Raw genomic sequence first — 13,027 nt, 5'->3', positions numbered from 1 at the left:
GAATTTTTATATTTTTATTTTCAGGACATATGCTCATTTGTTATTTCATTTTCTTCCCACAACATTTCCACAAATTAGACAGAAACAGAACAGAATCATACACAGTATTTCACAAACAATAGAAATGAGTTAACCTAAAATGAAACGGTTTTGTGAAATCACTTTGAAAGTATATAATACAAATGCACAGAGGCATTAAAAATAAGCAGATCACCAAAAAAAAAACACAAATCCTGTAGGATTCCACTTACATGAGGTCTCCAGAGCAGTTACACTCATACAGACAGAAAGTAGAAAGGGACTACAGGAAAGAATGGATGATAGGGAGTTTAATGAAGACAGATGTTCGGTTTTAAGAGACGAAAAACTTATGAAGTAGATGGCAGTGATGGCTGTACAACATTAAGAATATATATACTGAACTGTACCCCTAAAAATGGTTAAGACAGTAAATGTTATATGCATTTTACCACAATAAAAAGACAAGAGAGGGCCGGGCACGGTGGCTCACGCCTGTAATTCCAGCACTTTGGGAGGCCGAGTTGAGCGGGTCACGAGGTCAGGAGATCGAGACCACGGTGAAACCCCGTCTCTACTAAAAATACAAAAAATTAGCCAGGTGTGGTGGCGGGCACCTGTAGTCCCAGCTACTCGCCAGGCTGAGGCAGGAGAATGGCGTGAACCCGGGAGGCAGAGCTTGCAGTAAGCCAAGATCGTGCCACTGCACTCCAGCCTGGGTGACAGATCGTGACTCCGTCTCAAAAAAAAAAAAAAACAAGAGTGAAAAGCAATGGCCAAGAGGAAATTTTTCGAAAAAACAAATGAATCACCGGGCGCCCTGGCTCACGCCTGTAATCCCAGCACTTTGGGAGGCTGAGGCAGGCAGATCACCTAAGGTTGGGAGTTCGAGATCAGCCTGACCAACATGGAGAAGCCCCGTCTCTACTAAAAATACAAAATTAGCTGGGCACAGTAGCACATGCCTGTAACTCCAGCTACTTGGGAGGCTGAGGCAGGAGAATCACTTGAACCCAGGTGGCAGAGGTTGCAGTGAGCCGAGATCACGCCATTGCACTCCAGCCTGGGCAACAAGAATGAAACTCCGTCTCAAAAAAAAATAAAAAAAAGAATCACCACACATTTTTGTCAGTACTAAAATCAAGATTATTTGTCTAAAAATTTTTTTCTGACTGACTATAAAGGCTTTTTCTAGCTTCTACCAGGAGAATAACATGAATTATTTATTCCAAGGGAAAGTAAGGCAAGGCAACTATTTCACGCATGCCCATGTGGGTAACAGAATTCAGATATCATAGGTGAATATGTCTCCTACTGAGCCATTGGAAACAGGCCTAAATATATTTACCATCTACAGCTACTAGGAACAACGGTCAGAAAGATAGTCAAAAGCAAAGCAGCTACAAAAGAAGGTGCTGCTAGTTCACCCCAGTGAGAAAGATCAAGCAAGGAAAGCTGACCTACAGTCAATGTCCCACGATCCCCACTAATCCTGAAGCACAGAGGAGTGGGCTCCAGCCACTGCTAGGAGCAGAGGTACAATAGGACAGCAAACTGCCAAAAAAAAGCAAATAAGAGAGACAAACTGAACTGTCTTGTGCTGTTCCTACTATTGCAACAAATGCAAAAATATCAAACCATAGATGGTTTTAAAATAACTATAGTTGCTAAGGGTGTTAACTAAACATAAACATGTTGTTCAATTACCATAATGGTTTTAATTTTTGCATAAAAGATTACAAAAAGGGAACATTATTCATTTCAGTGTCTGGATATCCTTGTATATAGCCAGAAATATGGGAAAAGGGTCCTTCTTCATCTTAAATGGATTTCTGAATCCATTTAAAATAGCTGGGACACAAAGAATATTCTAGCCCATTAAGACTGAAAATATACAAAGTTCTTATTTTCTCTAGACAGTTCAAAGTGCAATTACCTGACAGACTGTGCCACTATGTTTTCACATATTGTCAGACAATGATTCACACGGTCTTTCTTGGTAGCTGAAAGTTCTTTCTTTCTAAAAATAAAAAAAAGAAGGAAATTAATATGTGTTGAATTACCCACTCCACTTACTTCTACACCTCATTCATTCATTCAGTGAGTGTTTCTCGACTACTATGAATAAACCGTTATACTCCATGTTGGGGGCAGAATGGGGATCTGGACAGGGAAGCACAGGGCACGAGTTCACCAATGGCTGTCAAGCTACGCTGCTCACAGAAAAAACAGATGATGTTACTAAAGCAGTTCATTTCCCCCATTTTACTTTATTTTACTTTTTTTTAGAGTCAGGATCTTGCTCTGCTGCCCAGGCTGGAGTACGATAGCACAATCATGGCTCACTTTAGCCTTAAACTCCTAGGCTGAAAGGATCCTCCTGTCTCAGCCTCCTGAGTGGCACGGACCACAGGCATGCACCACTGGGCCTGGCTAATTTTTTCAAAATATTTTGTAGAGACGGGGCCTCACGATGTTGCCCAATTGCTCAAACTCCTGGCCTCAAGCGATCTTCCCATCTTGGCCTCCCAAAGCACTGGGATTATAGGTATGAGCCACCATGACTGGCCTCACTTCCCCCATTATAGAGAGAAGAAATTGAAGTGCCAACCATGATATGCCCAAGATCACACAGATATGAAGTCATACAGCCAGCATTTAAACCCAGGTCTTCTGGCTTTAAATCTCCTCTGTATTTCACCAATACTCAATCAATTTCACATTTGAATCATGTGTTAGCATCACTAAAGCCAAACTGCATCTTACAATCAGTGGTAGAGTTTGATTAGAAATTTTCTTTCTTTCTCAGCAGTACAGAAGATGATGGCATAGATTACAAGAGATGGGAAATTCAATTCGAAGAAACACAGTCTAATACCTACTCTATATATACCAGGCTGCCTTCAGTTCTCAAAATCGTTAACTGACTACAATCAACATACCACACAGTCCTCAGTAAAATATAAGCAATGGCTAACTGCTTCTATGTCCCCAAATAGCTGGGAATAAGCCTCCTATTAAGACTTCTCAGCCAAGCAAAAGGAGATAAACAGCCTGGCGAAGATGATCAGGCTAAAGATGCCTCCTTCCCATCCAAACCTATGGCTTCAGATGTCTTCACAGTTGGCACTATCAAAATAAAGTAGAGAGGGGTGATCCAAAACATAGGACCAACTAAAAACAACTAAGCTAAAAGACTACTAAGTTTCTGAGAAAATTGTATTACCAAAGAAATAAAAAATCTAACTTAAAAACACTGCCTTGCTATCTCATTTTGTCCAATAAGCAAACCTGGAAGTTTAAGAAACTAAAACTAATTCCTTCCCCCATGGAATTTAGTTAAGATGATGAACTGATAACTCAAACTGACTTGTTCTACATGAAAAGTAAGTATGGTGATTAAGTGAAAAAGAAACCACCTTGCTCTGAGCAAGAACTGGAAAAACAGGGTAAGAACAGTCCTGGCTTTTCAATCACTTTTGGTAAATGTAGTCACTTTCACTTCACCTTCAAAATTAAAACAAACGGCCAGGTGTGGCTCACGCCTGTAATCCCAGCACTTTGGGAGGCTGGGGTGGCAGATCATCTGAGGTCAGGAGTTCGAGACCAGCCTGGCCAGCATGGTGAAACCCTGTCTCTATTAAAAATACAAAAAATAGTTGGGCGTGGTGGCGGGCACCTATAATCCCAGCTACTCGGGAGGCTGCAGCAGAAGAATTGCTTGAACCCAGGAGGCAGAGGTTGCAGTGCACCAAGATTGCGCCATTGCACTCTAGCCTGGGGAACAGAGCCAGACTGTCTCAAAAAAAAAAAAAAATTAAAACAAACCTCAGCCAGCCTCCTCTAATTGTGTAATCAAGCAATCTGCACGGGCACACAAGCGTAAGGAGGGGCATGTAAACTCAAGGACACTACAGCATTCTATTTTTTTTTTTTTTTTTTTTTTTTTTTGAGACGGAGTCTCGCTCAGTCGCCCATGCTGGAGTGCAGTGGTGCGATCTCGGCTCACTGCCAGCTCCGCCTCCCGGGTTCACACCATTCTCCTGCCTCAGCCTCCCAAGTAGCTGGGACTACAGGCACCCACCACTATACCCGGCTAATTTTTTTGTATTTTTTAGTAGAGACGGGGTTTCACCGTGTTAGCCGGGATGGTCTGGATCTCCTGACCTCGTGATCTGCCCATCTCGGCCTCCCAAAGTGCTGGGATTACAGGTGTGAGCCACCACACCCGGCCCAGTAATGCTGTATTTTAATTGATCTTGGTTTTTTTTTTTTTTTTTGGAGATGGAGTCTTACTCTGTCACACAGGCTGAAGTGCAATGGCGCACTCTCAGCTCACTGCAACCTCTGCCCCTCGGGTTCAAGCAGTTCTCTTGCCTCAGCCTCCCAAGTAGCTGGGACTACAGGTGCACACCACCATGCCCGGCTAATTTTTGTATTTTTAGTCAAGATGGAGTTTCATCATGTTGGCCCGGCTGGTCTTGAACTCCTGACCTCAAGTGATCTGCCCACCTTGGCCTCCCAAAAGTGCTGGGATTACAGGCATGAGCCACCACGTCCGACCTGATCTTGATGTTTTAATGTCATGTGTGTTGGATTATTTGGATGAACATTACCTCTGGTTTGTTTCACTCTGAACATGGGAGACTGAGACACAAGTATCACTTGAACCCAGGAGGCAGAGGTTGCAGTGAGAAAAGATCATGCCACTGCACTCCAGCCTGGGCAACAGAGCAAGACTCTGTCACCAAAAAAAAAAAAAAAAAAAAAGACAAAGCATTTCCATTACAAGTATCCCCCTGTGTTGTCCTTTTATAACTACATTCACCTCCCTCTCTTTTCTCTCCTCTGCCACCCCTAACCTACTCTACTACCCCATCTCTAACCCCAGGCAACCACTAATCTATTCTCCATCCCTAAAACTGTGCCATTGCAAAAAAACATAGAATCATACAGTAAGTATAACCTTTTGGGATTGGCTTTTTTCATTAGCATAACTTCACCTAAACTGTTGCATGCTATCAGTAGCTCATTCCTTTTTATTACTGAGTAGTTTAACCATTCACCTGTTGAAGGACATCTGAGCTGATTCCAGTTCTTAGATATTATGGGTAAAGCTGCTATGCATACTTGAGTATAGGTTTTTATGTGAACATTAAGGTTTCATTTCTCTAGGATTAATGCCCAGGATTGTAGTTGCTGCTGGGCTGTATACTAATGGTATGTTCAGTTTTATGACAAACTGCCAAACTGTTTTCCAGAGTGGCCGTACTATATTATATTCCCACCAGCAGTAAGTGACCTAGTTTTTCTAAATCCTCACCAGCATGTGGTGTTGTCAAAGTGATCTTTTCATCTAAATACATATGTGTGTGTGTGTGTGTGTGTGTGTGTGTGTGTGTGTGTATATATATATATATATATATATATATATATATATATATATATTTAGAGACAGGGTCTCACTCTCTTGCCCAGGTTGTAGTGTAGTGGCATAATCATAGCTCACTGCAGCCTCAAACTCCTGGACTCAAGCAATCCTCCAGCCTCCTCAGCCTCCTGAGTAGCTGGGACTACAGGCACACACCACTATGCCCAGCTAATTTTTTAAAGTGTTTTGTAGAGACCTTATAGGTGCTGCTATGTTGGCTATGCTGGTCGTCTGGCCTCAGGCAATCCTCCCACCACAGCGTCTCAAACTACTGGTATTACAGGCATGAACCATTGTGCCCAGCCAAAATGATCTTTTAAAAACATAAATTAAACTACTTGTTTTGACCACACAAGCTTATCTTGGTGCACAAGACCCTCGTCTCTAACCTCTCATCTCTCGCAGCCTCATCCTTATTTCTGCCCTTCACCTTACTTCAGCCACTGGCCTCCTTACTAGTTCTCAAACATGGAAGGCATTTCTGCCTTCTGTTAACTCTGCCTGGACCTCTCTTCTCCCGCTATACACATGGCTTGCCCCCTTTCCACTCAAATGTCACCTTCTAACCACAGCTCTCCTTTGTGCCCTAAATAAAATTGCACATTGTCTCTCCCCTCATTTGGTTGTTTTTCTCCATAGTGGGTGCTCAGATGAAACGGTCCTTCCAGTTCATCTAAGCGAGTCCCACTACCAATGGCTGGGAGCTCTCCGCAGGCTCACCTCAGCTCACTCATCACAGCTACACAAATGCTCAACGGCCCTACAGCAGATAAGCAAGGCCACCTCAGCTACACCTGGACATATATGAGCAACACAGGTCTTCCTCCCAAATGCTTGCACTGTTATTAGCAACAACAAAGGTAAGGTCTAAGCACCTACAGTGGAGCTTCCCAAACTCCAATGTGCATGTAAGTCACTCACTGAACCTGTTAAAACACAGACTCTGATTTGTCAGGTCAAGCAGAGAGTCTGCTTATGAGATCCCAAATGATACCAAACTACTGTCCCTGAGACCTCACTGTGATAGCAAGGACCTATGGACATATCATGTCTCTAACATACATTCTAGCACCCAAATTGATCCAATTTAATACAATATTAAACAGTGCTTTATAAGGTATTTTATTTTTCCTCCTTGTTGTCTGAATAAGACTAAATGTTTTGAGTGTGGATCCATTCAAAGGTAGTTGATCAAGTGGTTGACTTATTTACAGGAAATGGAGGTGATGGGGATGGGGACTTCTCAAGGTAGAGAGAATATGTCACCAGCACATTCTACAGCCACAAAAATGTGAGACCTTTGCCTTTACATCTCCAAAAGTCCTCTTTTAAAAAGAAATTCTAAAATATTACATAGCAATTAATAAGAATTACAGGTACTGCTATGGAACAATATCTATGACACATTGTTAAGTAAAAAAAATACACATGTAATGTGATCTCAGTCAAGCAAACAAAAAATGACACATTTAAATGCTTGTATATGCATATTAAAATCTAGGAAGAAGACACAAGAAACACTTTTGTTCTTAGGAAGTTAGACAAAGATGACAGACTTGCAAGAAGGGCTTTGTTTTTCATCTGTGCTGCTTGAAGATATTTTTATAATGTATATGTGTAACTTTTATAATTTTCAACACTAGTTTAAAAAAAAAACAAAAACAGCCAAAAAAGAAATGCTTTCCAGCAGGGTGTGGTGGCTCACACCCTGTAATCCCAGCACTTTGGGAGGTCAAGGCGGGTGGATCACCTGAGGTCAGGAGTTCAAGACCAGCCTGACCAACATGGAGAAACCCCGTCTCTACTAAAAATACAAAATTAGCCGGGTGTGGTGGCGCATGCCTGTAATCCCAGCTACTAGGGAGTTCCTGCAGGAGGATGTCTTGAACCTGGGAGGCAGAGGTTGCAGTGAGCCGAGATCGCGCCACTGCACTCCAGCCTGGGCAACAAGAGAGAAACTCCGTCTCAAAAAAAAAAAAAAAAAAGAAATGCTTTCCAAATGTGGTCCTATCATATTTTAACCTAGGAGTGGGAAAACTATAACCTGCATATTTTTGGCTAGTTCACAAGCTAAGAAATGTTTTTACATTTTTAAATGGTTGACCAAAAAAATCAAATACTATCTCATGACAGGTGAAAATTATATGAAATTCAAATTTCCTTGTCATTAATAAAATTCTATTGGAACACAGACACTCATACATATTGCTTATGGCTACTTTCATGCTACAATGGCAGAGCTGCGTAGCTGTGACAGAGACACTGTGCCCACACAGCCCAAAATACTTACAATCTGACCATTTACACAAAGTTTGCCCATGTTCATAGGTGGAAGACAATATTGTTAAGATGCTAATACTCCCCAGGTTGATCTACAGATTCAACACAATCCCTCTCAGAATCCTACTTGGCTTCTTTGTTGAAACTGACAAGCTGATCCTACAATTCGTACGGAAATGCAAGGGACCCAGCATGGCCAAATCAATCTTGAAAAGGAACAAAGTTGGAGAACTCACATTTCATGAATTTAAACTGTGACACAAACTTCAGTAATCAAGACTGTATGGTACTGGCACAGGATCGACATAAAGACCAATAGGTAGAACTGACAGTCTAGAAATAAATCTATACAATTAAGGACGATTAATTTTCAACAAGGGTACTAAGATAATTCCATGGGGAAAGAATAGTCTCTTCAACAAACAGTGCTGGGACAACTGAATAACCACATGGAAAAGAATAAAGTTGGACTTCTACCTGAACCATATACAAAAATTAACTCAAAATGGATCAGACTTAAATGTAAAACTCTAAAATTCTTAGAAGAAAACATAGGAGTAAACCTTTTTGACTTTGGATTAGACACTGATTTCTTAGATATGACACTTGAAGCACAGCAACCAAAGACAAAATAGATAAACTCGACTTCATCAAAATTAAAAACTTTTACACTTCAAAAGACACTATCAAGAAAGTAAAAAGACAATCCAAAGGAAGGGAGAGTTTTTACAAATCATCTATCTGATAAGAATCCAGTATCCAGAATATATAAAGAACTATTACAATTCAACAATAAAAATACAAAGGGAAAAAATGAGAACAAGGGTTTGCAAGCTAAGTATAAGAAAGAGCCTGGGTTCTGACCGGGTGCAGTGGCCCACACCTGTAATCCCAGCACTTTGGCAGGCTGAGGCGAGTGGATCACCTGAGGTCAGAAGTTCGAGACTAGCCTGGCTAACATGGTGAAACCCCATCTCTACTAAAAACACAAAAATTAGCTGGGCATGGTGGTATACGCCTGTAATCCCAGTTACTTGGGAGGCTGAGGCAGAAGAATCACTTGAACCCAGGAGGTGGAGGTTTTAGTGAGCTGAGATCACATCATTGCACTCCAGCCCGGGTGACAAGAGCAAAACTCCGTTTCAAAAAAAAAAAAAAGAAAGAGCCTGGGTTCCTTAACTTATTGTTGAATTTCCCCAGACTTATTTTTGTCTTCTGATAAGCTCTTGCTTGTTACCAGTTTAAGCTATTGCAGCAGGATTTTCTGTTACTTGCAGCTGAATACAAACCTGATAACGCAAGCTACTGCTAAATTGTTATACTTAGCGGAGTTCAACAAGTGCAATTGGTTCCGCATTCAAAATCCAGTCAGTCACTCCTCACACTGCCCACAGCCCACAGCCGGTACCCTGACAGAACCCACCATGCTTATCTGAGCACTGCAGTGGCTTCCTAACTGGTTTCTGCTTTTGCCGGTGTTCCCCTTCACTCTGTTGTCAGCCAGAGTTCACTTAAGAATGAAATTCAGATCATGCTACTCCTCTGCTCTAATCCTCCAGTGACATCCCATCTCACTCACATAAATGCCAATATCTTTATTCCATCTACAAGGCAAGTAGTATTGGTCTGATATGGCACTCCCTTGACCTCTTGGACCTTACCTCTTACTACAAATGTCCCCCTCACTCAATTCACCCAACTAAAATGACATCCTTGCTATTCCTGAAACAGGAAGATTTTGGACCTGCTCCCCCCATCTGGAATACCACTACTTCATACACCCTTACACTAGACTCTTAACTCGCTTGAGGTCTTTACTCAAAAGCCATCATCTGGCCAGGTGTGATGGCTCACACCTATAGTCCCAACACGTTGTGAGGTCGAGGTGGGAGGATCACTTGAGCCCAGGAGTTCAAGGCTGAAGTGAGCTACGATAGTGATACTGCATTCCAGCCTGGGTTAAAGAGCAAGACCTTGCCCCCCAACCCAAAAAAAAAAAAAAAGCTGTCTTCTCAGTGGACCTTCCCTGAACACCGTATTTAAAATATCAACACTGGCCAGGCATGGTGGCTCATGCCTGTAATCCTAGCACTTTGGGAGGCCAAGGCAGGTAGATCACATGAGGCCGGGAGTTCGAGACCAGCCTGCCCATCGTGGCAAAACCCCGTCTCTACTAAAAATACAAAAATTACCCAGGCATGGCCGGGCACAGTGGCTCATGCCTGTAATCCCAGCACTTCGGGAGGCCGAGGTGGGCGGATCACAAGGTCAGCTGATGACGAGGTCAGGAGATCGAGATCATCCTGGCTAACACGGTGAAACCCCGTCTCTACTAAAAATACAAAAAATTAGCTGGGCGTGGTGGCAGGCGCCTGTAGTCCCAGCTACTTGGGAGGCTGAGGCAGGAGAATGGCGTGAACCCGGGAGGCGGAGCTTGCAGTGAGCCGAGATTGCGCCACTGCACTCCAGCCTGGGCAACAGAGCAAGACTCCGTCTCGGGGGGGAAAAAAAAAAATTACCCAGGCATGGCAGTGCATGTCTATAATCCCAGCTAATCAGGAGGCTGAGGCATGAGAATCACTTGAACCCGAGAGGCAGAGGTTGCAGTGAGCCAAGATCACACTAGTGCACTCCAGCCTGGCTGATAGAGCAAGAACTGTCTCAAAAAAAACAAAACAAAATAAAATAAAATAAAAATGTCAACACTTAGTGCTACAGCTCTTTTGGAATTTGTCTAGCAGGCTTTCTGGGTTTTGCTGGAAAGCGCTTAACAATTTTTTTAAAAATAAAAATAAGTTAACACTTGATTAACCCTGACATTTCCCTATCCCCTTCCCTGCTTTTAAGTTCCTCCACGTATTAACATACTGTATATTTTACTTACCTATCTTGCTTACTGTCTATGTCCTTCATTAGAATGAAAGCTTCATGAGGGCAGAGCTTTGTCTGCTCACTGCTGAGCCCTGCACCTAGAACAGTGCCAGGCACATAGTACATGTTTAGTAAATATTTACTGATGAATGAATAAAGTCAGGGAAACACCAGATAGGAATCTGAAGGAGAATAAGAAAGTGCCAGAAGCAAGTATTAATTGCCTCCTAATTACTGTGAGGACCCTCCCAAGCATGCTAGATTTGCTGAGCCTGCAGCCAGCCCCATAAGGAACTCCTGCATCCTGTATGCTGAGCAGAGCACATACACTCATAAACTGAGGCCCATGCATGGCGTGACACCACAGTTCCACACAAAAGAGCAAGAGCCATAAAAACAGAACAGATACTTTCTAAATTGCTTTAGTCAATCTTACTTTGAGAAGAGGATTTTTTGGCTGAAGCACATGAACAGAACTGCCAAAATCCAAACTTTGTGAGCAGTGTTTGTTACTCAAAATTAGTGAATACCTCCTTTCTCAACAGCAAAATACAGAGAAATATGACAAATATGCATTTTATTTAAAATAACTATAAAACTATAAATAAACCTAATGCAGTTGATTTCAGAGCATGCTAAGAACCTTTAAAAGTTATTATTCTAGCCAGGCATGGTGGCTCACACCTGTAATCTCAGCACTTTGGGAGGCCGAGGTGGACAGATCACAAGGTCAGGAGTTCAAGACCAGCCTGGCCAACATGGTGAAACCCCATCTCTACTAAAAATACAAAAATTAGCTGGACATGGTGGTGGGCGCCTGTAATCCCAGCTACTCAGAAGGCTGAGGCAGGAGAAGCGTTTGAACCTGGGAGGCAGAGACTGCAGTGAGCCGAGATTGTATCACTGCACTCCAGCCTGGGCGACAATGTGAGACTACATCTCAAAAAATATATATATATATTATTCTAAACTACTTTTGTTTTTAGAGCATTTTAAATCTATCTTACAATATGAACAGATTATATCTGGCAGGATACATGAAGAACTGTAATAGTGCTTGTTCTTGGGGACAAAGTTAGGTACTCAGAGGAAAGGGGTGGAAGGAAGATATTTTAATTATTGCCCTTTTGTAATTACAGAATTTGTGTCATGTCAATGTATTACGCAAAAATAATACATTTAAAAAAAAATTTTTTTGAGATAGAGTCTCGCTCTGTCACCCAGGCTGGAGTGCAGTGGCGTGATTTCAACTCACTGCAGACTCCGCCTCCCAGGTTCAAGCGATTTTCCTGCCTCAGCCTCCCAGGTAGCTTGGATTACAGGCACGTGCCACCATGACCAGCTAATTTTTGTATTTTTAGTAGAGACAGGGTTTCACCATGTTAGCCAGGCTGGTCTCAAACTCCTGACCTCAGGTGATTAGTCCACCTAGGCCTCCCAAAGTGCTCGGATTAAAGGTGTAAGCCACCTTGCCAGTCCTGATTAAATTTTTTAAATAAGGTAATCATATATTACCTTAAAGTAATGAAACAAAATCTATCTCCTTTGTCAAGGCAGCAAAGGAAATTTCTTGATACCCATATTTTGAAGATAAGCAAATGCAGGTTCTGTCAAATCAGCATAAGAAAGAGAAGGCATATTTTTAGAATGATCAAGTGTCTGAAGCAGCCCAGCAGAAAGGTCTTCCTTCCCATCAGGAGCCCTGTTTAGTGTTTACACAAGATACATGCAATGTGTGAACTTTTATGACACCTACCTCCTAGAAAAGCACCACAGTAAATTTCTGGACGAGAAATTACTTACTGAAGAGATAAGCCAAATTGTTTTAAAATTTCTCCAAATATCCAAAAAGTTTTTCCATCCTTTAGAATAATTTATTCCTAAATTTTATTCCAACAAATAAGCTAACACTGCTCTCCGAATCATTTTCTAATTAAACTTTGAAGACGAGACAAGGATCGTAACAGAAACAAAGAACAAGAAATATTACTAAAAATTAATCAGTCTTAATAGAGATATTCTAACCAAATGCCATCTGGTACACACCCAGATCGGAAATAGAATACTGAGAGGTAAGAGAAAGGCCTGAACTGCAGCAGAGTACTTCCTAACTCCTGCTGTACACTCGACACACAGACTTCCAGGGAAAGTCCTGGGGTTCCGCTAGATGTTTTAATGATCTCTCTTTTCCTGTTTCAAAAATTCTCCCCAAGAACAAGCAACAGAGACCCCTAGCTTCCAAAAAGTAACAAGCTGTCAGCAATGAAGCAAACAGAAACCCTTTCACTGGCACATCTGAGATGCCCACGGAGTCTGCGGACCCCCCGTATTCTGGCAAGCCTGACTGGAATACTGGTAAAATGTGCACCTCATTCATCCCTCGGCAATTAACCTCCCCATCAGCAACGTGTTGGTTTTATTCCCAAC

The 13,027-nt window shown here is 42.1% G+C and overlaps 1 protein-coding gene and 1 non-coding gene across 5 annotated transcripts in view; one reads left to right on the top strand and one right to left on the bottom strand.

The window, feature by feature from the left end:
* The window catches only part of HTT (huntingtin), a 202,494-nt gene that overhangs the window by 155,815 nt on the left and 33,652 nt on the right, over positions 1-13,027 (bottom strand). For 3 of the 4 annotated variants that reach the window (XM_063808594.1, XM_016951204.3, XM_016951206.4), the window contains exon 2: positions 1,955-2,038. In XM_063808594.1, coding sequence (XP_063664664.1) covers positions 1,955-2,038 — 84 coding nt within the window. Of the gene's footprint in view, positions 1-1,954; positions 2,039-10,613; positions 11,350-13,027 lie in introns of those variants that run through there. The other variant, XM_016951205.4, reaches the window with a different exon arrangement.
* On the top strand, positions 10,437-10,498 carry LOC112209085 (U7 small nuclear RNA). Its single transcript, XR_002943755.1, has one exon. It is a non-coding gene; the product is annotated as a U7 small nuclear RNA (small nuclear RNA).

This window comes from Pan troglodytes, chromosome 3 (genome assembly GCF_028858775.2).
Source record: "Pan troglodytes isolate AG18354 chromosome 3, NHGRI_mPanTro3-v2.0_pri, whole genome shotgun sequence".
Taxonomy (NCBI): domain Eukaryota; kingdom Metazoa; phylum Chordata; class Mammalia; order Primates; family Hominidae; genus Pan; species Pan troglodytes.
This window is presented reverse-complemented; position numbering and strand designations above follow the sequence as displayed.